At 32.6% G+C, this 26,363-nt stretch overlaps 1 protein-coding gene across 3 annotated transcripts; it reads right to left on the reverse strand.

Annotated features, from left to right (window-relative positions):
* Positions 1-891: 891 nt before the first annotated feature.
* Positions 892-24,989, reverse strand: LOC124364095 (sorting nexin-20). Of its 3 annotated transcripts, XR_006922577.1 has the most exons (5): positions 24,708-24,988; positions 16,153-16,284; positions 14,319-14,648; positions 7,306-10,070; positions 892-7,148 (listed from the first exon to the last, which is right to left on the reverse strand). XR_006922577.1 is itself a non-coding variant. In XM_046819279.1 (4 exons), exons 2-4 carry the CDS (start codon positions 16,273-16,275, stop codon positions 9,717-9,719), a joined length of 807 nt encoding a protein of 268 aa, XP_046675235.1. In that variant the 5' UTR covers positions 16,276-16,284; positions 24,834-24,989; the 3' UTR covers positions 892-9,716. The 3 variants fall into 3 exon arrangements, 2 of the variants coding, with proteins under 2 accessions (XP_046675235.1, XP_046675234.1); XM_046819279.1 differs by having other exon boundaries at positions 892-10,070; positions 24,834-24,989; XM_046819278.1 differs by having other exon boundaries at positions 892-10,070.
* Positions 24,990-26,363: the final 1,374 nt, after the last annotated feature.

Raw genomic sequence — 26,363 nt, forward strand, 5'->3', positions numbered from 1 at the left:
ATTTATAAGCTTCTTGTCCTAAGAGAACAAAAATAACCTTCACCATACTTATTAGAATACTTTCGTAGATATTTTGAATGATAGAAAATGTTCATCCCCTTTTCAAAGAGGTGTTGAAGGGAGTAACTTAAAATGCTCAAATTGCAACTCCTATCTTCTGACGTGACAATTAAAAGTTTTAGTCAATACACAATAACAGGAAGAAAAATCTCTATGGCGTTCCTACCAAAAGTTATGAACAAATAATGCAAAAATATAATAATTTGTAAGAACAATGCCAATGCCTTGAGCATATCAACACAATGCATGCGTGATATCCCTTGGGTAAGACTTTGAGGTGCCCAACCCTTTATGTAGTGGCTAATTTTTGTGTGCATAGTTTTGGTAAGAGGTGTCTTTCTAGGTGGCATTACAATGAAAGGGGTAAATTGTCCATAACTTTTGCCAGGAACGTCCTAGATATATTTTCTTCATGTCATTGTGTTTCTATTGAATATACCTTTAAAATGTCATGTCACAAGATAGAAGTTGCAATTTGAACATTTAAAGTGAGCCCCTTCTACACCCATTTGAAAAGGGGATGAAAATTTTGTATTCACCAAAAATAATCCACAAAAGTATTTTAATGAGCATGGTGCAGGTTGTATATTGATACCTCAATCATTTTAGAATACATCCAGTAGTATCAGGATTTAATTTACACCCTGTATATTACAAATAATTAAATAAATATACATTTCCATGAATATATTATTAGATTATGCATTTTATCAAAGGTAAAAGCAAGTTATAAAACACCTTTCTATAATAGGATCTCCCAACAAATTCAGACAATAAAATACATGCTAAATATAGTAAATGTTGTTCTAGGGATTCAATAAAACCCCATTATTCCTTTATGAGTGTTTTTATTATGCTTCACATGTTTCTACACATGAACATTATTCCAACTTTATAAAATTTTGAGTATATAAATATTAGCAAGGTATATATTATATTTATATCATGAAGTGCAAATATAAATAGTTTTCAGTTTATTGTTAAATCTTTGCATTATTAAAATATATTAAATGTAGTCTAATTGACACTTTCTAATATACAAAATATCAGCCAACCTTATGCATGCATAATACGGCTAGGGATAGGGAAATTCCAAGAGACCTTGAGAATAGTTTCTAAGGGAATAAAACAAGCAGAGTTTAACACTTGATTATGCTATGAAACAAAACAAATTCAAAATTACAAAATTACAATAAGTTACACGATTATAATCTTGTCATTGAGTACAATGATGGATCCTATATACATTACAGTGTGTCCACAAAGTCATGTCACACTTTTAATTGATTATAGCTACTCTATTATTGATCGCAGGTCTATGAAACAGATATAAATTAAAACATTGGTTTATAAAGTTTTGTTTTACTAGCCGAGTTACCCACTGTTCTCATCTGTGGATAACTGTGGGTAACGTTTTTACAAAGACAGCCGTAATGGCAACTTTGTAATGAAAAGTTCAGTATATTTTGTGGCTAGCAAAGTTTTATGCTGTGATTTCAGTTCAGTGTTAGTATCACAGAGTGTTTCATGAAAATCCCTCAGAGATGTAGAATTTATTAATGGGATAAGACGTTCAAGGAAACAGACATTTTTTTCGACAACATAAAGACAGGTAGGCTATAAACAGGAGATCAAACCGTAAAAAAAATTCAAACACTTTTTGTAAGAAGTACAAGAAGTACAAGTGTGAAGTCCAACATGGACATGAGTTGAATGTCCCTAAGTATACAATTCATTCAGTTTTGAAGAAACGACTTAAATTTAACTTAAATAACCTCAAATAGTGCATGCTTTGATACCAGATAACAAATTAAAGAGGTATGACATTGCCGTTCTTATTCTGTATGAAAATTGACTGGATCAAGATTTTATAAACGGAATTGTTTTTTGTGTTGATGTTACCTTTCACTTGTCTGGAAATGTGCATCGTCATAATGCTCGTTTATTGAACACTTAAAGCAACGAATGAGAGCTGCAATTGAATCAGTTAGCCCAGAAGTCCTGATCAAAATATGAGAGAAGATGAAAGCTCGCTTGGAGGTCTGCAGGGTCAGATAAACTGACATAAACCTGTTTACAGTATTCTTTAATCCTATGTTAACCTCATTCTTGTGCTGTATATACTTTTGTAAATAGTTATTTCAAAGTGAGACATAACTTTGTTCACACACTGTATTACATTATTTTTTTGTGTTAAATAATTTTTTGGATAGAATAAAATTTAATGTATTTCAATTCATCAATAAAATAAGACAATACCATCGCCTTCGTTATCACCACCTGTTCTTATTTATTCAAGCATTATTTAGATAGAACAATTTTGTAAAGGTGAATTGTTGTAATCACTGCTTTATTCCATCCTCTGGAGTAATTAAAAAGAGGTGAACATTGTAAATATGGCTATTAAAACAGTGTTCATTTTGTACACAAATTTAAATGAATGTAATCAATTGAATTATAACCCATTAGTTTGTGTTATTGATTTTATACATTTTTTATATTTATTAGTTATTTTATTTATTTTTAAATCTTAACTTTTAGATTTATTGCTGTTGTGATGTTGAAACTGTTCTTGGTACTTGATACAAATTATATTCTTAGGCTTTTTTATAATTGAATCTGTGAACTAAAATTATATTTGATTAAGCTAATCATGTTAACATCAATCAGTAACTGTATTAATAAAGAAAATATACGAGTCACAAATAAAATACACCAATTATATTTTATGTAACAATGATTTTCTGTACTAAAGTTTTGGTAAAATGAGCAATCAACATTTCTAAGTGATACTAAATAACAATAATTACTATGAGAGCAGAACAAAGTAGTTATGACTGTTGTTTTGCCATAATCAAAAGATATATTTTACATTCATTGAATTTTCCAATTATTACTGGAAAAACAGCATTTGACAAACACATTAGAGATTATTGTATTTATGCATGGCAAAGTTGGTTTTATTACCTTATTCATTCAAAAAATAAACTAAATTTGTACAATATTTTGAATACAACCAAGAAACTTAGAAAAATTGTCATTTAATTCTGTACAATCACGACAGGTTGGAATTGAACAGTTGTTTGGTTAAATTTTATTATATTTATTATTATATTACAAGTATCAGTCACATAGTATTAAAATAAATATAACTATTTCTTAGTCACTTAAAATAATTATTAAATAATACTGTATAGATTTAACAGGTTTTTTTACAAGTTCCGGAAAACTTGATAAATTTCCCAAACAATTAATTCTCAATATATTGTAAGGTATATAGCAATATATACTCACTCTGTCTGCAGATTGCAGAAATTGCCACTTATGGACTAAAATTTTGCTTTAACTTGTAACACTTTATATTTCATACAACTTGATTAATAACAAACTTAACAATATTATAATGATAAATTACCAATAATTACATTTAATTACAATTATGACAAAATAGAGTAATCAAAAAGCATAACAAGACATTTTGTTATAAAATGTATTATAATGAGTATATTAACAGTGTAAAATATAATCAATAAATAACAATAAATAGAAGTGAACACAAGCAGGAGTCAAATGTACAATATATTGTTGAAGAATTTAAAAACTGGCTGAAGTACAAATTATTTCAGTAAAGTTCATAAAACATTTCAGAACATATTGTGATCATTGTATCATTTAATGTGTGATTTAATATCTTTTAATATTCAATTTTTATTTTTATTTAATTTATTCTTGAGGGAACAACTATGTAAATTTAGCACTTTTTATTTTTTTCTATTACAGGGTAAGACTGCCAAACAAAAACTTACGCTTTAAAATACAACATCAAGCAATTAAATTCAAACTGAAATAACTTTTAATTTTGTTAGTATAAAAACACATTACACAATAAATTTGTACAACTATTCCATTGTTCATATTTAATTCTCTAAAAATTAACAAATATATATTTTTATATTAATATATCTAATTTAAACATTCCAAAAAACACATTTAAATTTGCAAGTAAACTGAAAAATATACTTCCAACTCTAAACTAATCAATAACAATTACAATCAATAAATTGTAAGAATCGTTAAATTCTTCTACCGTAGTAGTATCGCAGTTACCAAATTATCCGTAATTAATGACAAATACTAATTATGGCTGTAATTAGTCTTTTTGAGTATTAGTATTAACAAATACCAATTTTTTGTTAGTATATGAGATATCTTTTATTTCAGTATTAAAATGATGCTCTATTTCTTCAGAAATTTAAAACCCATTATTCCTCTTGCAATACATTTAAATGACACAAATCTTATGTCCCACAGTTCAAATAACTTTTTTGTTTTTCAACAGTATTACTTAACTTAGTCTAGTGTGATTTGTCGTCTCTTTCACTATGAACACAATAATACATATTAAACCTAAAACAATATATTTAATCTCTTCATTATAACCAGAGATTTTTGAATTCAGTATATATCACAATATAACAAACATATTACTTAATAACAAAAACTTAACAATATATAAAGTGAATCACACCTTCTTCACAACCAAAAATAAATAATATAAAGCTGATTGTTTTATAAATATAACTTTTATAAATAAATAATAATAAATAAATAAAATAAACACTGATACTCCACTCATTTCATTGATGAAAGCAAAAATATACCCTTAATTATAATCAATTAGATATATTGATTACAATCAATATTAAAACAAACAAACACTACAAATATAACGGAATAATTATGTTGCATCACTAACCTTCATTTCACCATAAATTAATTTAACTTGATAATATTAGTCTGCCTGTTATTATTTTAAGGTAAATTTTGAAATCCTTCATAAAGCAACATGTACATCTGGTACATGAGTTTATGTAGATTACAAATTCGTAGTTAATATGACAAAGTTAAGTAGAATCTCACAAAAGTGTACAGATTTTCTATTACCTTCATAAAGCTATCAATAATTACAATCCGCTCTGCAATCCTTCTTCTGTTAGTTTTAGTTTGATTAAAAAGTAACTATGGGTATTAATCTAGATTTAAACTTGTTAAACAAACCTTTTAAAACTTAATCTGATATTATATAAGTGTATTAGTCATCTTAAATAATCTAATATATAATTATAGCTGTCATCTAACACAACAAAAATATCATCCAACAAGATTTGATTAGATTCGAATATATTTCAAAACCTAGAATAACGATTTATGGCTTAAATTATCTTCATAAATAATTAACTAATTATAATTAACTTGTCATAACAACTAATTAAAATTAAATTACAATCCTCATAAAAGATCTAAATGTTAGCTTTTTTATTTTTATTTGACCATTTTACAAAATTAGCAATATTTAAACATGAATTAATTTCAAAATCTTAATTGTAAATTTACACCTTAAATTGTTTTCATAAATCATTTTGTTATTTACCAACGGTTCAGTCAGAGCATGAGTACCCCAGGTCACTGTGTTTAGTATGGGAGCCACGATAGTAACAGACTATAATTGTCACAACACATTTGCGATCTAGTTGATTTCTTTCCATCAGATCACACAGGTTTGTCCTCTGATATATAATATATATATATAGTTTATATAATCATATCTAGATAATTGCAAGCACTTGGTTTATGTAATGGTAAATGGTTGGAAGAAGTTCCGCGATCTGTCCCAGACCTCTACTCTTTTTAGTTTATATAAATGATTTACCATAACTCAAAAAGCATATTATATATAGCATATATGCAGATGATAGTACACTTTTTAATTTCAGACAAAGTATTCATGATCTGGAACTATTAGCAAATGATACATTAGAAAACACATTAAATTGGTTTTATGCAAATGTTAAATAAGGACAAAAAACTTTATTTACTATTAGGCATCATTTTTGTTTATAGGCTTTTCAAACACAGTTAAATTTTTGGGTATCAATCTTGATAAAATCTTGATGGGCAACACAACACATATTCATTGTCTAAATAAAAGACTTTCTCGAGTTATTTATCTTTTGAGTAGACTAAACGATATTGCACTGCTAAATTACATAAGAGCCGCATATTTTGCCTTTTTCAACATGGGTTAGTTTTATATGGTAACTGTACCAGAATTACAAAAATATTAGTATTACAAAGAAGGTAATCAGGGGTTTTAAAAATTTTGACTTCAGAAAGCATTGTAAATCTCACATCAAATGTTTTCATTTCTAAACTGTTAAAAAATTGTATGTGTGTGTGTTTGTGTGTGTGACTTCCATACACTACAATCCAATTTCCTTAATATTAAACGTCAAATTCATGAACGCAACACTCATAATCGAAACAATGTTGAAATTTGACTCTTTTATTTAAGTAAAATCCTGATAAGTGATAAGTCTTTAAAAATTTATAACTTTTTGAAGAAAAAGATTTTCTCATATCCCTTTGATATTTTTAAAAATAAGTTCCATCTCTGGTTGTTGGAGAATTCATTTTACAACTTTAATAAATCATTCAACTCCAGAAATATGGATTGTTAATAATTATTAACAATTTGTGGATGAACTGCTGTATACCATGACTTTTTCAATAATATTGTACATTTTTATAGCACAAAAGATTATTATTATTGTTGTTTTTATTAGATCTGAAGGTATTTTAATACTCTGCATGTACCAATTGATTTGAAATTTGCTGTCACAAATGTAGTTTGCTGATTTTTAATTGTGTGTAAATATTCATTGATCATTATGTTTTTGTACTACATGTCTTGGATTGCTTTTGGTTCTTCCTTAAGAAAAAACATTTCATCGTTTGTTGAGAAAAAATGTGTCAAAAAAATTAGTTAACTTCCTGAGCTTCAATCCCAATCCATCCCTCATAAGCTGAGCATTAGAAAAGTTTATCATTCAAGGACACGAAAAATTGTATTTCTGTTTGGCCATCTACCCCTACAATACATCATAAACGAACAGACCTATAGACTTGAATTTTGATAGTCACTCCACGGGATTGTTGTAAACAAACTGAGTACAATCACTCTGTCAGTAACACATTATGTGTAGTGTAACTATCAGAATGAACCTCTAGCGAAGGTGGGAGACTCCTACCTCGTAATACAGTTAAATATTGAGTACAGACCCGGACTGTGGCGTGGCAACGTACTCTGATCGCTCATAGTGCTAACTTCGTGAGAATCAAGAAGGCACAGCAGTTCGAGTGGCAGGTTGGAGCCATATCTTGTAAACATAGTGTGACTACAGTAACCTCGTAATACAGTTAAATATTGAGTACAGACCCGGACTGTGGCGAGGCAACGTACTCTGATCGCTCATAGTGCTAACTTCGTGAGAATCAAGAAGGCACAGCGGTTCGAGTGGCAGGTTGGAGCCATATCTTGTAAACATAGTGTGACTACAGTAACCTCGTAATACAGTTAAATATTGAGTACAGACCCGGACTGTGGCGTGGCAACGTACTCTGATCGCTCATAGTGCTAACTTCGTGAGAATCAAGAAGGCACAGTGGTTCGAGTGGCAGGTTGGAGCCATATCTTGTAAACATAGTGTGACTACAGTAACCTCGTAATACAGTTAAATATTGAGTACAGACCCGGACTGTGGCGAGGCAACGTACTCTGATCGCTCATAGTGCTAACTTCGTGAGAATCAAGAAGGCACAGTGGTTCGAGTGGCAGGTTGGAGCCATATCTTGTAAACATAGTGTGACTACAGTAACCTCGTAATACAGTTAAATATTGAGTACAGACCCGGACTGTGGCGTGGCAACGTACTCTGATCGCTCATAGTGCTAACTTCGTGAGAATCAAGAAGGCACAGCGGTTCGAGTGGCAGGTTGGAGCCATATCTTGTAAACATAGTGTGACTACAGTAAGACGTTTTACTGTACATTATACTGTTACCTTGCCAACTGATAGGAATTCTAGCTCAGACAAAATGTAAAATAAACATGAAAATTTTAAACTATCCAAACAAAACTTTAATTACCCACCCTATTTGAACAGTATATAACAAATGTCAAGGACCAGAAGATAAGTTTGAATGATCCACTATCTTGAATCATCCACTTTTCACTCTATCTTCATAATGAGGTTCGACAGTTACATTTTAAAGTTATTATTACTATCATATATATATATATATATATATATATATATATATATATATATATATATATATATATATTTATATATATATATATATTTATATATTTATTTATTTGTTTATTACATATATATTTTATAAGTTTTTCAAACCCAGAAATCAATTTTTCCAATTTTGAGTGATAATATTAAATGCAATTTGACATTAATTTGGTAATCTAGTTTGCACTGACTCATATTAGAAGAATTGACATTATGTAAACATAACGATGTAATTGGTTAATATTTTAAAATATAATCAACTTATTAAAAACATGGTTAGAGCAGGTATGCTAAGAAAGCATTTAAAACTTATTAGAAATAGTGGCAATATAACACTCCTGGACCAAAAACATGTGTTCATGTTTATTTTTCAACACTCTCTATTATGTTAAATACAAGTGGTGTGTATTGTATTAGAGTCTGTCCAAACACAAGGTATTGTGCCACTCTACTTCTGTAGTACCTCTCTCTGCCACTGTCACAAAATACACCTCTTCCTCATCAGTTTCAAACCAAATTCTCCATACACATTTAAATCTAAATTACTAGAAAAACAAATATCATTACATGGATTTGTTGTGTTTAACACTTTATCCATGAATCGAACAGGCAATCATTGAATGCATCTGGGTGGTTTGATCACAATGCATCTGGGTGGTTTGACCACAATGCATCTGGGTGGTTTGATCACAATGCATCTGGGTGGTTTGACCACAATGCATCTGGGTGATTTGACCACAATGCATCTGGGTGGTTTGACCACAATGCATCTGGGTGGTTTGACCACAATGCATCTGGGTGGTTTGACCACAATGCATCTGGGTGGTTTGACCACAATGCATCTGGGTGGTTTGACCACAATGCAACTTGGCGGACCGCAATCGGTAGAGGGACAACACAGTCTTACTCACAGCAGCATCTTCAACATACGATATGAACACTAAAACCAACTCAATTCCATTGCCCTATAATAAAAATACACTCAATGTGAACGCAATGTTTCGTTATCTCAGACGATTTGACTTGAGATTCTTTAGACTAGCTTTAAAATGTAAAGCACGACAAACATTAAAACGGTTTTATTAAGAAGGATCAAAATCTGGCCTGTTCTTGAAATTACATAGCCGAACAGAAACTGATCGAATCTATAAAAACAGAAGGAAGAAACAATTTGGTAGAATGGATAGTATGGTACCCAAAATACATTACTATTAAATAGTACTTAAATATTTCACCTGATTGAAAACATGATAGATACTTTGTTTACAAACACACATTATTTTGTATTAGCCAACATTACTTTCAATCAGTGTGTGGTTTTAGTATGCATGGATAAAGATAAGCAAAGGTATAAAAATATATATTAGGCATTGACAGCAATTCCTTGGGTGCTCAACCTCACGTTCTTTTAAAACATAATAAGCTAATTTGGTCCAAGAGCGTCTTTTACAGAGAGCCTTCAAAGTGGCTTTTGAGTGTAGGCTTAAGCTAAAATCCACTTACTAGTTTACAGTTATGTCTGCCCTGAAGTGGAGGGAAAGTCGGCCAAGACGGCGTCCAGCAGCGGAGGACACCCCACCACCTTCATCCCTCTTCTCTTCATAGAGCTGAGCCGTTCCTGCAGAGCTTCTGCGCCGGGCAGCAGTCGCACACAGAGCTGCAGTAGTGGCACGTAGTAACGCAGCGAGTCGGCGTCACTCACTGCCTCGTACCGCGTCACTGCTGTCTCAGCGTACTTCTGTGTCCAGACAACACCCGCCGCGTCACAACATGCCACCAGCAGACACAGCGCACGCAGCACCAGCGGATGTCTGTTGGTGAACAATTTGTTCAGCAGTCGGAAAATCATCTCCAGCGGTGCTATTGCCTGTAAGTTAAAACAAACAACATCACATAAAATGTACTAGTACTTCATGGATGGAAACAGCTATTAAACAGCTAAATAAGAGGCGTATTCACAGAGTAAGGGCCAGTTGCTTATATTTAAATATTAGCGCTTTGGAACAGTTTTACTCTTGTAGCGCCATCATGCAAACAACAATGTCCATGACGATCGATGATCCCGCCAACTGTGAAGTGCGTTCTGTGATACGATTCTTAGGTGCGAAACGATCATCAGCTACTGAAATTCATCGGGAGTTTAGTGGACCTACAGTTATGAGCGAAGGATAGGTTAGACAATGGTGCCATGATTTTAAAAATGGACGAACAAATGTCCATGATGAAGAGCGGAGCGGCAGGCCCAGTATCCTGAATTGTTTCACCACAAGTGGACCAAAAGCTGTGATCTGATCATCGATTGACGATTAATGGCCTAGCTGAAAACTTTTCTCAACTTGGACGCACTACTGTCTACAATACTGTCATGGAAACCTCAGATACCACAATAATGGTGTGCAAGGTGAGTACCGAAAACGCTAACCAACCATCACCAAAAGTAAAGATGTCCAGTGAGTGAGAGTTGTGGGCCGTTACCAACAAGATGGAGAAGATTTGTTTCCTCGTATTGTTACCAGGGATGAGACGTGGATATTCTACATCAATACAGAAACACAACAGTAATCAATGTAGTGGGGACACTCATCTTCACCAAGACCGAAAAGGTTTAACCAAACTCTGTACTCAAGTTAAACATATGTGTCTACCGTTTTTTGGGAAATAGAGCGTTCTTATGGTAGATTTTATGGAACATGGGACAACAATTACAGCTGATGTAAACTACGAAACATTCAACAGACTGAGACATGCGATCTAGAACAAACAACGCGGGTAACTTCCATTAACAAGTATCCTCACACTGCTGCCAAAACCGAAGGGGAAATTCAAGATTTTTGTTGGGAACTCCTTGACTATCCACTGTACAGTCCTGACTCTGCATCTAGCGACTACTTCCTCTTCTGGCACTTGAAACAGTGGCTTCATGGACAACCTTTTTGTAACAAAAGAGGAACTGAACAACAGCGTTGTCAACTGGTTCAATTCTCAGACTGCTGCTAGCTTCTATGCCGAGAGGTTAAAGAAGCTGGTGCAGCAGTACAAAAAGTACTTACAAATGGAGTAGGCTTATGGCTAACTAAATGTGCCTATAAAATGTATTTATGAGTTTACTTTCTCCTGTCACTAAATGGCCCTTACTTTATGAATATGACTCATATATACACAGTCCACGTATTACAGGACTAAACTTATAGGTTCTAAATATTCTTTTATCAGTTTTACCATATTATTATCTAACAATTATGTATTTTAATTATAACTACCCTACTACCTCTTTGGATATTGAGTTTTTAAGAATAAACTAAACTGGACTATTCAAGATAATGACAAATTTCAAAATCTAGGAAATAATATAGATTCTAGATGTTTAATACAGATATAATTGAACCGTTTCCTGTTGACATGATGTATCTGACATTTCCAATTTTCCCTTGCACTGAATGAACAAAACACATGGGAGTAGAGATTCATGAGGTCATAGTAATAAATATTCGAAATTGCAAAGTTTACATGTAAGTTTAACTTACAAGCACCATTTCCAGGTATTAAATAAAAAATATGAGTTTGCCATGTTGCTGCCAAAATACATGAACCAAAATGATATCTGTGGGGTGGGCCTAGTGGTTCAATGTACTTTGGAAATTGCCCATGAATTTACTCAATTAATGAAACTTTGAAATTGACTTCCCTGAACGTTAGGCGTTGACTCACAATCCATAGTGTCAGCATTCCTGGCTTGACATTGTGGCTTTAGTTGCAAAAAGGAAGATAGAATCAAAGTAGAATGGAAGAGGAATGTAATTTAAACAGACCTAACTCCGCCTCAAAATAAAGAAATATTTCATTTCAATCTATTTGAAGAAGAAATAAGCTCGAGGACAAGGCACGCAAGCTCATCCTCGGTACACAAGTGTTCAGCTACGATTCAAGAGAGAAAAGATTACTATGCGTGCCAATTAGTTTGTTATTCGGCCAAGAATTTAGGGTACTTACGTATTATATCAATCACACCCCTACATTTCTCCAAACACAAAAATTCAACAAAAACAAACTTTACCAAACAAAAACAAAACTCTTTATTGAAAAAAAACACACAAAACTTGTTTTTATTCTTTATTACACTCCGCCACCCACACTCTTTTTACATTTAGGTAGCAACTCTTTGTCCTGCAAAAACCTTATTGTCTCCTCTTCAATGCTAGGCAAATCCCAAATTTTAATTCGGCCACCCATTACAACAATGCACTGTTAACACAGACAACAATAACCAACAAGTACACACAACAATTAGTTACAATCGACACGATGCACAGCGAAACATGCACTGGCCGTTATCGCTGGAGCGGCCGGTCGCTGAACCTTGACCAGGGGGGAAGGGACAGGTATTGCGATAAGATAACACCTTACGTCTATTGTGGGCAGTTACCTTAACAACAACCATGCTTCTAAATTACCAAATATGTTGATGTTTTAAAATAATAATAGTGTGGTAGATATAATACGTAAGTACCGAATTTAGTTCCAAGAACATCGGGGAAAATAATACTAACCAGTAACAAGTACCAGGATTGTAAAATTATATACATAATTAAATAACAGTACACCCTATACTGCAGACGCTCGATACATTGGATCTATAAAAAAATGTAAATCTGTTATATTTGTCCAATCACCAAATGCATAAACACCGGCTGCAAGAGAACAATTTTAAACAACTCTGAAATAATAAAATCAGTTTTACACAACTTTGTGTAAAATAGCAACAGAAATTGTGAAAGGTGAAAAACGGCACATGTTTGAGAAAACCTTTCCATAAGTTGGGATATTTGTAATGGTAAAACAAACAAATGTACCATTTTAATGCGTATTTTGAAAATTTATCCACACTTTTTTTTCATTGCTCAGTTAAGTTCACACTAAATAATATTTTTATATAAATTTGTAAGTTTTTGTATATGAAAAAGTAAATTTCATTCAATTACAATTTCTGTTACACATATAATGCCCTGTTAATTAAAAACAAAAAATACAATTTCAATAAAAAGAACAAAAGTGAATTTTCTGAAAACAAGTATTTTGAACAAATAGGACTCCGGCAGGTTTCACATTAACCACAGTAAAATGTCAGACAGCAATGGGGTTAAAACATGTGTAATTTACAATTGCAAATAAAAAGAAAACAAAGACCAAAGATTTGGACACAAATAAGAGCAGAAGCACTAAGTCAAGCAGAAAACAAGCATTCTAATTTCACTTTGCCAAATTGTCCATTTTACATGCTATAGTGAAATTTAATGTTGAGACGGTTTGATCATTATACACATATTGGCCATTCATAGACACACATTGGATTCATTCAAATACACATTATTTATTATATTTTAACTCACACAATTTTATGTTATTAAAAGTTTTTGGTTAGTTAAAAATATATATTTGATCAATTCTTTGTGTTAGCCAGTTTCACAATATCCAATCATGAAGTGCAACGATTTTATCTATTGCTGCAACTCATCCAGTGATAAGTCCAAGTTCATAAGTTGAATGTACGCAAATGTTGCAATCTTTACAACGCTAAAAGCTTCTTGTAGTTTTAAATTGAATCTATTATTGGTATATTTGTGCAAGTTAGTATAACAATTTAACAGGTTGTACAGTTGAGATTTTGCTGGTATATTGTGTTTTATTTAATTGTCATAGGTTTGACATACAACATCGATGTGCAGTTTTACGTTAGCTTTTTCTATTTATAATTAGATTTTTTTATTTATAATTAGAGTACCGTAACTCTGCAATGCCTCCCCAAAAGCCATATAAAACAGGCTATAAAATGCTGTAGAATGCATGAGTATAGCAAAGTAAATAGCAGCAGGCAGTATGAATTCAACATATCATGGAGTTAATGCTCAAAACATAGTTTTAAGACCTTACACAAAATGTCACATGAGAAAAAAATAATATCTTAGATTTATATTGAACTGAGGATATCATCCATTTTTATTTATTTTGATGCAAATATTTCTGCAACCTGCAATATTTTGCTATATCAATATCTCACAAACAAGCTGACCCAATTCATGTGAGCATACAATACACTTGAGCGAAACTCTTCACTTACCGCACTGTAATTTTTTTCACTGATAAGTTTGAGAGCTTCACTTTGCTCCTTCCCAAGAAAGAAATTGATCACAGAACTGGATTCCCGGATTTTTTCGTTCTGAGCCACAACTGACAGAAGAACCTCGAAACCACACTTCCTCATATCAATAGTCTCGTTTTTGAAGTTTCCCAATACTACTTTCTTTGGGAAGTTGTAGTTTGCCATGATGGTGGGAAACTCCTGATGAAGGCCTGTGTACAGCTCCAGAAACTCTGTGTAACGCCGCTCTATAACACTCGGGTGGCTGTCTGGCGATGATCCTTCTTTCACAATTGTTATTGTGTACGTCTGCAAATTTGAAAATCAATTACATGAGTAGCACTAATCAGAATCTTACATTTGAATAAACTTTAACTCATCTGATGAAAGTATACAGAAGTAATGTATTCTTTAGAATAATGCCACATTGCATATTGATGATACTAATATTACCATATGAAGGGATGCATTAAAATCAAAACTTTTTTAATGTGTCCTATAGAACAGTTTTTTAAAGCAGCTCACACGAAAATAGTCTGTTGGTGCCAATTGCGTCTGAATCCCCCTTTTACTCCCCACCTTCTACACTTTTATAAACTTCAAACACTTATAAAATTACTGGTCCATTTCAACGTCTCTTGCAATAAGCAAACATCATCAACTGGTACCATAAACAAATATCTGTACATTAATTTGATGTCATCCATATATCTTGCAGACAATATGTGAACACGTCATAACAGGAACAGTTTGTGGTCAGCAGGGATACGACAACACCATGTCAAATGTCATTGGACTATTTTCGTGCGAGTTACAACAGTTGATTTTTAAACATTTAGGAGTTCATTCTGCAAAAAGGATATTGAAATCCAGTGGAAGAATGCTATGAAAATATTTGGAATAAGGAGTTTTTGGACACGGCACTCTATTGGCGTAATGCTAAAACCATGATCATTTAAAGCAAGAAAATTCTTACTTTTAAATAAAAGAAGAAAATGTATTCTTTTTAATTCATTACAGCAATAATAAATAAAGAAATTAGTATACAAATAAAATATGTGTGCACCATAATAACGTGAATTTTTTAACATTGATGGTCAACATTAGGGACAAAGTGTTGGGTGCTTAATTTGGACCAGTTGGGAGGGAGTGACTTGTGGACAAGACGGTCAGGAAAAATGACTTGTCTCAAATCATAGAATTCTATGTAGACAAAGTACTGCATTATCACGGTGTATTTTCAAGCTGTAATAGATAAACCCTGTCTTCCTAAGCATGGCTTATTCCCTTCACTACTCTGTTTTATAAGATAAACTACAAATAAACAAAACCCAGACATAATCTTATATGATGACATATTAGAACAAGTGAAATATACAAATATTGGAGTCTTTTATTTGATACAAATTCAAATTATGTTACAGGTCAAATGTTTTCAGTCTAGCTCGCACCATTGACCTCCCCCCTCCCCTCATTATTACATGTTTTTCTTTTATCCTCCTTTCTCCAGAATAGTACACATACCACAGAACAAAATTAACTATAAAACCAGAGTGTCAGGCCCGACAACAAGCATCGCTGATTTGTACCACTTGGGAGACCCTGCTTCAGGTGAAAACTTACATCATTTTTATGGTTTGAAAACATTACTTGCAATGTGCTCTTTTACTTTCTCTTTATGATTTAATTCTAATAAATATATGTATAAATTTAAATTGTTAAATATCATAATACTGACTGTTAAGAATTAAATAATAAATAACTTAAACATATACAGTATACTAAAGACAAAGCCTTTAGTCATTCCTCTCACCACGTGTTTCTTGGGGCTTAAAGTAATATGAGCAGAAGGAATTTTAAACTCCAATTCTGGTATAACATATTCCCCATTCTCAGTTGCGGCTGGCAAATCCTCCGGAGATTCTTCTGGAAGCATTCCTCGATTCTACAACAAAAGAGGAAAATTCAATCCACAAAAAACATTAGTCTACTAATTAATTATGTACTAATGTAAAGATTTTTTCTTGAATGGTATTTTACTCTAAATAATAAAACAATATTAGGGGCAATTTAACTTTCCTACAAGTTTATTATACAACTCACTGAAACAATCAGTAAATTTAGTATCTGTGTTACAATTAGTACAAGAATCGATTCAGGGACAATGGTCTGGTTAGCTGAGCTTCTATTGCTATCCTTAAAGAAAATCTTAATATACATAATTTTAGAAGTTATGTTTATAACTCTATAGTACTAAATCTTGGAACTTCATTAAGTTCCCACCTCAAATACTTTAGATTAAGTAAAACTCAGAACAGCTACATGTACATCAGTGTAAAACTTCTTTCCCTACTACTTTCAGATACATTTATCACTACTTTAAGGAATTTCAGAAATTGTCTTGTGAAATGGCTGAAGTAGAAAGCTTTCTATTCAGTAGACGAAATGTTTTTACATGTTTTAAGTGGCCCTCAATTTTAATAATCCAATGATATTTATACCATTTTTATTTATTGTTTTTATTGTTATTTGTTGCTATTATTTATTATGATTTATTTAAGCATTAAGTTTTAATTTAATACTAAACATCATTTAGAACATTTTGTTAAATTGCATTTCCTACAGAGGTGGTTTCTGGACTGTAAACCTAATGCGTATAACATGTGGGACGACAATAAATGATCAACTATCACAAGAGTCACTTCAAGGACAATGCATCTTTAAGGACTTCATTTCAGACAGTGGGTTACCTTATCAGACTGAGATTTCATATTCCCCAATGATCAACTATCACAAGAGTCACTTCAAGGACAATGCATCTTTAAGGACTTCATTTCAGACAGTGGGTTACCTTAACAGACTGAGATTTCATATTCCCCAATGATCAACTATCACAAGAGTCACTTCAAGGACAATGCATCTTTAAGGACTTCTTTTCAGACAGTGGGTTACCTTATCAGACTGAGATTTCATATTCCCCAATGATCAACTATCACAAGAGACACTTCAAGGACAATGCATCTTTAAGGACTTCATTTCAGACAGTGGGTTACCTTAGCAGACTGAGATTTCTTCTCAAGCTACTGATTATCCTATGCCAGTGGCGTAGCGAAGGGGGGGTCCAGGGGGTCCGGACCCCCCCCCCCCCGAAATTTTAAGATATTAAAAAATGAAGCATGGAGCAGGAGAAAAAAGGAGAGTTATCATTACTCTTGTCTACAAACATTAAATTGATTGATTTAATTGATTAAAGTGACCGTTGTTAAAAATATAATTGTCCTTTCGTTTAAATCGTAAAGTATCAAATGATACTTTTGGGCTCGGCCTTTCGCATAGTGTAGTGTAATCACGGTATTTCTATAGGGCTCGGTCACGTGACGTCGCAAAGTAACCTGAACCGTAACACGGCGAACAGTTTAAATTAGCGACCACTTCGTTCAAATTCGTCTTCGGGACGTAAAATGACCGCTTAGAATTAAGTTACGACGTTGATTTTAGGTGTCATTAAACTGTAGACATGTATATAATTATTGAAAAAAAAAAATGACTTTTGGTCGGAAAATACACTTGAAAAACTCTACTGATTAGAACTTCAACTAATTTGGACTTCAGTGATTGAGGTAAACGTGGTGTTTTCGGTTGAGTTAGGACGACGATTTTTGTTATCATTAAACTGTACACTGTACCTATATAATTATCAAGAAAAAAAATCACTTCCGGTCGGTAAATAGCGAAGAAAAGCTCTCTACAGATTCAAGTTTTGACGATTTTGGATTTCATTGGTTGAGTGGTTGAGGTAAAAGTGGTACTTAGAATTATGTTAGGACGTTGATTTTAGGTATTAATTCAACGCCAACTAATACATATATAATTATCGAGCAACAAAACAATAAAATCACTTCTGGACGGAAAATACCGAAGAAAATCTCTCTACAGATTCAAGTTTTGACGATTTTGAATTTCACTGGTTGAGGTAAAAGAGGTACTTAGAATTATGTTAGGACGCTTAATTTAGGTATTAATTTAACACCGACTAATACATATATAATTATCAAAGAAAAATGGAAAAAAATCACTTCCGGTCGGATAATACACCGGAAAAAACTCTACTGATAAGAAGTTCCGACTACTTTGGATTTCACTGACTGAGGTATTATTTCATTTTCCTTAGTATTTCCGATCGGAAGTGATTATTTTTGTTTTTTTTCTCGATAATTATATATTTATTAGTCGGCGTTGAATTAATACCTAAAATCAATGTCCTAACATAATTATAAGTACCACTTTTACCTCAACCACTCAACCAGTGAAATCCAAAATCGTCAAAACTTAAATCTGTAGAGAGCTTTTCTTCGGTATTTACCGACCGGAAGTGATTTTTTTCCTCTATAATTATATATTCAAGTACAGTTTAATGGTAACAAAAATCGTCACCCTAAACTCAATCAAAAATACCACGTTTACTTCAATAACTGAAGTCCGAAGTAGTTGAAGTTCTAATCATTAGAACTTTTCATGTGTATTTTATTTCCGACCGTAAGTGATTTTTTTGATTTTTTCCGATAATTATGTACTTGTCTACAGAGTAATGATACAAAAAAATCGTCATTATAACTCATTCATAAATACCTCAATCAGTGAAATCCAAAGCAGCCGAACTTCTAATCAGTAGAGTTTTTCCGGTGCATTTTCCGACCGTTAGTTTGATCTGTACCCGAGCAACGCTCGAAAATTGCCCTCCTTTTCTAAAGGGTTTTCGGCCGTCAGTGGCCCAAAGTCCCCGAAGGGGTATTTCATTTTCTCCACACAATATAGTTGTGTCAATTATACGCTTGAGTGAAGCTCTGTTTTGTTCTTCTTCTTTCTTATCCAGTGAATGCAACATCACATCAGTGCCTTCTACTCGGCCAGAATCGAACTTCGTAAAGTTTCTGTAGCTATACAAGACAGTTTGTGGTACTAGAGTTGCTGTGAGAGTTGAATTTGCCTATTACATCTTTCCACTTTTTATAAGGCGTAGTTACTAAAGCTCCATATTTTTGGTATTTACCTTTTACCAGTGAACTCATTGCCAAATAACACACAAAACGTCCCCCGGATTCCCGGTTTCGGACCCCCCCCCCCCCCGAACGAAATTTCTGGCTACGCTACTGTCCTATGCCATACATCTTGTCCTGTATGTGCTTCTGGAACCACAAAAATAATAAATCTGCACACTGGTAGAAGCATTTTGGCATTTCCTTTCATAGATGTGAAAGTTATATTTACTGAGAAATTGTGAAAATTATGACAGAGTAAGAAAGAGTAGTTTATTTTTGCAATCTAAATTCTGAATTAGTATAGAAAATAAAACAATATATGAGTATATTTAACTATTAAGACAAAACCCCAAAGTCTCTGTGCTGTTTTGAAATCTTATTAACCATCAAAATTTAAATAACAATTATATATTTTTAAGATATTGTTGAGACAATTGACAAATATATTACAAAGAAATTTAGATTTTTCTGTCACAACATACTTATTGTTAGCCATATCCACTAGTCATGCAAGACTTATGTTGTGATGCAAATGTACTTGATAACTTCACTCTGATATGTAATCAAATTGAGTATTAATTTGAATCACTTGAATTAGTTTGAGAAAGAAAATTATCAAGGCAAAAAGTTCCAAACCAAGCAATTTATTATAGCATAAATAATTTACATCATGCTCAAAATCCAATAGTTAATAATCTATCAGTATGTTATCAGATGACAGTTATGCTTACACTGTTCTTAGATTAATAGTAACTTTATTTACTGCTTTAGTTTGACTTAATATTGACAAGCTATAAGTTAAAAATAGTGTAACCTTTAACAAATTTACATTCACTTTCTACAAATTCAATGTTATATGACTGATAATACTAACTAAGACAAAATCCCGTAAGAAACAAGTATCAAGACAAATTCAATGTTATATGACTGATGATACTAACTAAGACAAAATCCCGTAAGAAACAAGTATCAAGACAAATTCAATGTTATATGACTGATGATACTAACTAAGACAAAATCCCTGTAAGAAACAAGTATCAAGACAAATTCAATGTTATATGACTGATGATACTAACTAAGACAAAATCCTGTAAGAAACAAGTATCAAGACAAATTCAATGTTATATGACTGATGATACTAACTAAGACAAAAATCCGTAAGAAACAAGTACTGTATCAAGACAAATTCAATGTTATATGACTGATGATACTAACTAAGACAAAATCCCGTAAGAAACAAGTATCAAGACAAATTCAATGTTTATATGACTGATGATACTAACTAAGACAAAATCCTGTAAGAAACAAGTATCAAGACAAATTCAATGTTATATGACTGATGATACTAACTAAGACAAAATCCCGTAAGAAACAAGTATCAAGACAAATTCAATGTTATATGACTGATGATACTAACTAAGACAAAATCCTGTAAGAAACAAGTATCAAGACAAATTCAATGTTATATGACTGATGATACTAACTAAGACAAAATCCCGTAAGAAACAAGTATCAAGACAAATTCAATGTTATATGACTGATGATACTAACTAAGACAAAATCCCGTAAGAAACAAGTATCAAGACTACACAGTCAGGGCTGGATTTACACATGGACTTAAAGGACTATAAGGGTTCACTGTTTGAATTTTTAGTTTCTCTTTTTCTTTCTTTTGGTATTCAGCGAGGATGTGATTTTTTTTATTTTTATTATATTAAAAATGTGGTCTAGTTGTGCACTGATTTGTTTTTGTTCTTCTATTAATAGTTTATTCTATTGTATTTTAAGGCCTTTGTTTGCAGATTTTATAAGTTGGATGTTATTATATTGGTGGAAAACTGGTGATCATATTCTAATGCTACATTGGATTTATAAATGTTTTTGTTTTTTGATTGCTCCTTTGTGTTCTGTGTATCTTTGTGGTATGTTTTCTTTATCTGTCCTGTATATTGCAGTAACTGCATTTAATTATATATTCTGTGTCTGTCTTTGCCTTCAAATTACAAATTTTTGTTTTACTTTCTTCAAATCTTTTGGTTTGGTTTGTAAGCTATTTTTATATTTTTATTGATAGTTTTTTTTTTACTTAGCTTGATTTTCAATATAACTATTTTTTTCCAATATATGTTTACTTTCTGAGTTGTTTTTATCGGTTTGTTTGGGTGTTTTCAATTTTTTTTTCTAATTTGTACATGATGTTTGTTTTGTATCCGTTTATATATGTGTATATGTGTGTGTACTAAACATGTCACAGTTAAGAAGTATCAGTTATTTGTTTAAAGCGTATCTTTAAAGTGGTCGTGCTCACTTATGCGTTGACGGATTGCGTTGAAAAAAGTAATTGTTGTTTAAATTGCACAATAGTAGATATCTTTTTATATGTTTATAACGTATGTAAAACAGCTGACGCCTATCAAAACACATAATGTTTGCTGCTCCCAGCTTGTGCAAGCGTACCTTTAAAGTGGTGCTGCTCGCTTATGCATTGACAGATTTTGTTGAAACAACTACCATTGGAATTATAATGAAATTGTTCAAATAGTTGGTGCCTAATACATTTTTTAATAACTATACTGGTTTTTTGTTATTTAACATAAAAATTTTCAGCAGTCGCTATTTTGTTAATATTAAAAATAATAAAACAGTTATTTTTTTCACTTTTTTTTCTTATCTATTCAAACTTATGTGCCAAATTTAGTTTCTTTAGCTTAACTAGTTTTAGAGATAATAATTCCTGTATACAAATTACAAAGCTGCAGCTAGCAACTAAACAAGACAACCTATGTTTATAAGTAATTTTTTGTTTGAAATGATGAATACTATCACACACAGAAGTTTATGATACCCTTTTGTGAACACTCTGTATATAAAGGTTGTATCCGTAATGCACAGAAATATTTCAGGAGGTGATTTCATGGACCAAAATAAAGAAAGAATGTACTATAAAGGTATGTCCTAAAATGCTTCTTTGCCCATAAATCCGCAATTTTGTTTTTTTTTTTTTTTTATTAAATAATTTATATCTCTAGAACGGCTTAACCGATTGAGTTCAAATTTTGCATATTACTCATCCATACAAATATCATGTCTTCAAAAAAAATCATTTAGTTTGTATATTCCATTTTAAAATGGTGGATATAATAATTTTTTAAACTTACATAACTCAAATACTTGAAATTTTCATATAATGTGTCAAGAGCAATTTTTTGTAGACCTTTTAATTTTCTTGGCATAAATTTTTAAACAATGTGATTCTTAAATGTAATAGTTGTTAAAAGAATGCTAAACCCTTGTACAAGTTACTATTTTATTTCTATACGCTATTAATCAAAATACCATATTTAAAGTGAATGAGAATCAGCTGATAGTTATGCATTGTTAGTAAATGCATGGTCAACAGTGAAGAATTATTGTAATAACATTCAAAGTGTGAGGTAGATTTTATTTGTTTGGTACTCAACTCTTTTGTTATTTTTTTATTTCAATTGAATAGAAACTTTTAGTTTTTGCTATTTAAAACAAATAGACCTGCACAATATGTCAAACTATCCTTACTCACATCAAGCAGATATGATTTTTATTTATGGTTGGGCTGTTGGAAACTGTTATGAAGCTGCTAAGTGGTTGTATCAAGAAAGATTTCCGAACACACACACTAGCCGAATCCTAAATCTTATGCTGCTATTTAGAAGATTTTCAGAAAATGGAATTTTACTACCAAACTTAGATGGTAGAGGAAATCAAAGGGAAATTCATACTCCTGAGTTAGAAGAGAATGTTTTACAATGTTTATGAAGAACCTAATGTAAGTACAAGTCTATTCAATAGGACATTACATGTTTCTCATAACATTGTAAATATTCCAAAATTCATTTTACTTTGACGCTGTCTATCCAGTTGTACTGGTCATCGACTAAGGTGGAGGTAATTAAGGTAATTAAGGTAGGTAAGGTAAAGGTAATTAAGGTAATCTCACTCTACAGTATGGAAAATATTGAAATAACAGCAACTTTATCCTCATCATTTACAGCAGATACAAGCTGTTAATCCTGCTGACTTCCCAGCTCGTGTAACGTTTTGTAACTGGGTTCTTCAGAAGACTATGAGATCTCCAGAATTTTTATCTTCGGTGATATTTACAGATGAAGTTACCTTTTCTAGAGATGGTATCGTGAACTTACACAAAATCCATTTGTGGCCTGATGAAAATTCACGTGGTGTTTTTCAAGGTAGACACCAACAACAATTTAAGTTAAATATTTGGGTAGATATTATCGGTGATTGTTTACTAGAGCCACAAGTTTTACCTCCACAACTAAATCGCAATGTATACAGAAATTATTGAATCAATGACTTTCAAGAAATTTTTGAAGATTGATACCTTTTGCAAGTAGGCAAAATGTATACTTTATGCACAATGGTGCACATTACACTTTGCTGGTGAGGAAACATTTAAATGAAGTGTATCGTCAGAGGTGGTCCTGTGGCATGACCTCCATGTTCTCCAGATACAAATCCCATAGATTTCTATGTCTGGGGTCATATGAAATCTATTTTCCTTTCAACACAGATTGTAAACCACAAAATGCTTTACCAGTATATTCAAGAGTGTGACAGTCTTTTGTCAGACGAGTTGATGCATGCATTGCATCCAATGGTGGTCATTTCCAGCACTTAATTTAAATGTTTGATTGATAAAGTTAAATTTTCCAAATTGTCCATGATAAACAGGTGAAATATGTTGTAATTAAAAACATTCAAAACTAATTGTTGTCTGGTTATTTTTAACTATTTTGAAGGATAAACATGTCTGACACAAATACAACATGTGCATAACCCCTCCACTTGCTGCTATTGCAGATTTGCAGTATTAGTGTCAGTAACAGGTTATTTAGTAGTAACCTATTACGGGGATACTCTTGTTTCAGTAACAGCTAGGCTGAATTATTTGTTCTCATAACAATTTTTTTGGTTTTCTGTCACTTGGTTTGTTTTCAATATTTTTAGATGTACTTGGATATCGATGATTCGATAATCGTAATTCAATTGTAATATAATTGTGTTGGTGGCCGCTTATTATACTGCAGCCATTGTGAAAAATACAGAAGTAGACTGTTTGTTTTTATTACATAAGATATGCCTAAGCTATTCACTGCAAGACAAAATGACTATAAATAAATATAATATAAACACAGAAAGAACAACACCACTTTAAATAAATTAAATATAAACACAGAAAGAACTAAGCTATTCCCATATTTATGTAAAAATCTATACAAATATGATGTCATCAAACTTTACATAAGCTACAAGTAAATTGATAACTTACTCGAAAACACCTTAGTAAGGTCTACACCGATGACTATTAAACACCCAATTGTTTTAATATATACCTAAAGTATGCTCCACATAATTCGTATTTTCTTCAATATTGTCACTAAGTAACAGTGTTTACCTTGATGAATAGAATCGCTGAATCACTAAATGACTGTGAATAAAATCACATTAACTATAACCTTCAACACTTAGTTGATTAGCCAATAAAATCAAGTTCAAATTCACGTCCTTTATGTTTGCAAACAACGTACTGGTCGGAGGTGCAATGGAAAAAATTGAGACTTCTGCTAGGTCAGTTCAATATTTGTTACTTTGCCTGGCATTACATAATGCCGACAACCAAAGGGTTGTGCAGTGTTATATGTTATGTTATAAGTAAATCCAAAAATCAAGTATATTATGAGTTGTATTATTAGGCCTCTGGACGAAAAGAGTGAGCCAAACCTGTAGTGAGTTAAAAATTGCATATGAAATAATCTATTTCATTAAAAAATGTTGTTTTCTTGTTTTAACATTCCGAACGACATATGCAAAATATTAACATTGCTTTTTTTAGGAAGAGGCAGAAAAATGCATTTACGCACACAGGTGGCTAGCCTCTAATATCATATATAATGCCTCTAATATATATATGATATATACCTAAGCTGTCAGGACTCGCGCCGATTTGGCTTTTTGAGAACTAAGGTCGAAACCACGTGACGATCGAGATCAGCTTTCTTTTCACTGAGCATGGATGAGTGGGACACACAGAGCCAAAGTTCCTGACCTTTTAGCATCACTTGGCAGACCGAGTCTACCGATTTTGGACCAGTGGGGTAAGCCTTTCAGTCATGTTCCCACATCTCCTGCCATTTCCAATAGGTGCGGACGCGTTCTTCCTTTATAAAGTGGTCACCACCACGTCACTGATATATCGTCTTTCCCTCCCCTCCCAAGAGATTGACAGGGATGACTCCATATCAACCAACAAGAAAGATGGCTCAAAGACTTTGAGTGATGCTTGATCATGAACTCATCCCAGCCGTATCCGAAACGCATCTTCCCACACATTAGCTTGATACAGGAGAACGGACTAGACTGCAGTCATCAAATGTCTTCTACGGCTGGACCTGTGCCACCGATGTTGGCCATCAGCCGACTGAGGGATTGGACCATCTTAGAGGCCACCAGTTCGGAAAGATTCGTCCCTCCAGATCAGCTTACAATCTACAATTACCCCGAGGTACTTGGCGGTTCGGGTGGTCCGGACTGTCATCCTACCCACTCAGAGCAGTGCGACAGTTTCTATCCCTTATTTGATGAAGATTACGATCTAAGTCTTAGCTAGAGCCAGAGAAAGGCCGGGATCTACCATCCAGTTATTAACTACGCGCATGACTTAAAAATATTGTCGTACGAGTCATTCCAGAGTTCCGGAACCATGATCGAGCCCTGAGCGGGGCAAAAAGGTTACAGCCATCATTCGCAGGCCTTCAGTCGTGTTATAAATGAGGAGACGGAACCTGAGGTAATGATCCATTAACCGGAGCAGAAAAGTTGGGATTCGAAGAGTATTTCGCTGTGTGTTTAGCATATTTGATCACTCTAAAGAGTTTCAAACATTTAGGCATTTCTGGCATTATGCGTAACAAGAAACACTACCCGA

The sequence above is a fragment of the Homalodisca vitripennis genome, chromosome 6 (assembly GCF_021130785.1).
Source record: "Homalodisca vitripennis isolate AUS2020 chromosome 6, UT_GWSS_2.1, whole genome shotgun sequence".
NCBI lineage: Eukaryota > Metazoa > Arthropoda > Insecta > Hemiptera > Cicadellidae > Homalodisca > Homalodisca vitripennis.

Bases quoted from the DNA above. Each gene is read 5' to 3' on its own strand.
- LOC124364095 (XM_046819279.1), bottom strand. From the start codon at position 16,275: ATGCTTCCAGAAGAATCTCCGGAGGATTTGCCAGCCGCAACTGAGAAT. The intron at 14,649-16,152 runs GTGAGAGGAATG...TCAAATTTGCAG, and splicing joins TAAGCCCCAAGAAACACGTG to ACGTACACAATAACAATTGT. The intron at 10,071-14,318 runs GTAAGTGAAGAG...TTTAACTTACAG, and splicing joins GTGAAAAAAATTACAGTGCG to GCAATAGCACCGCTGGAGAT.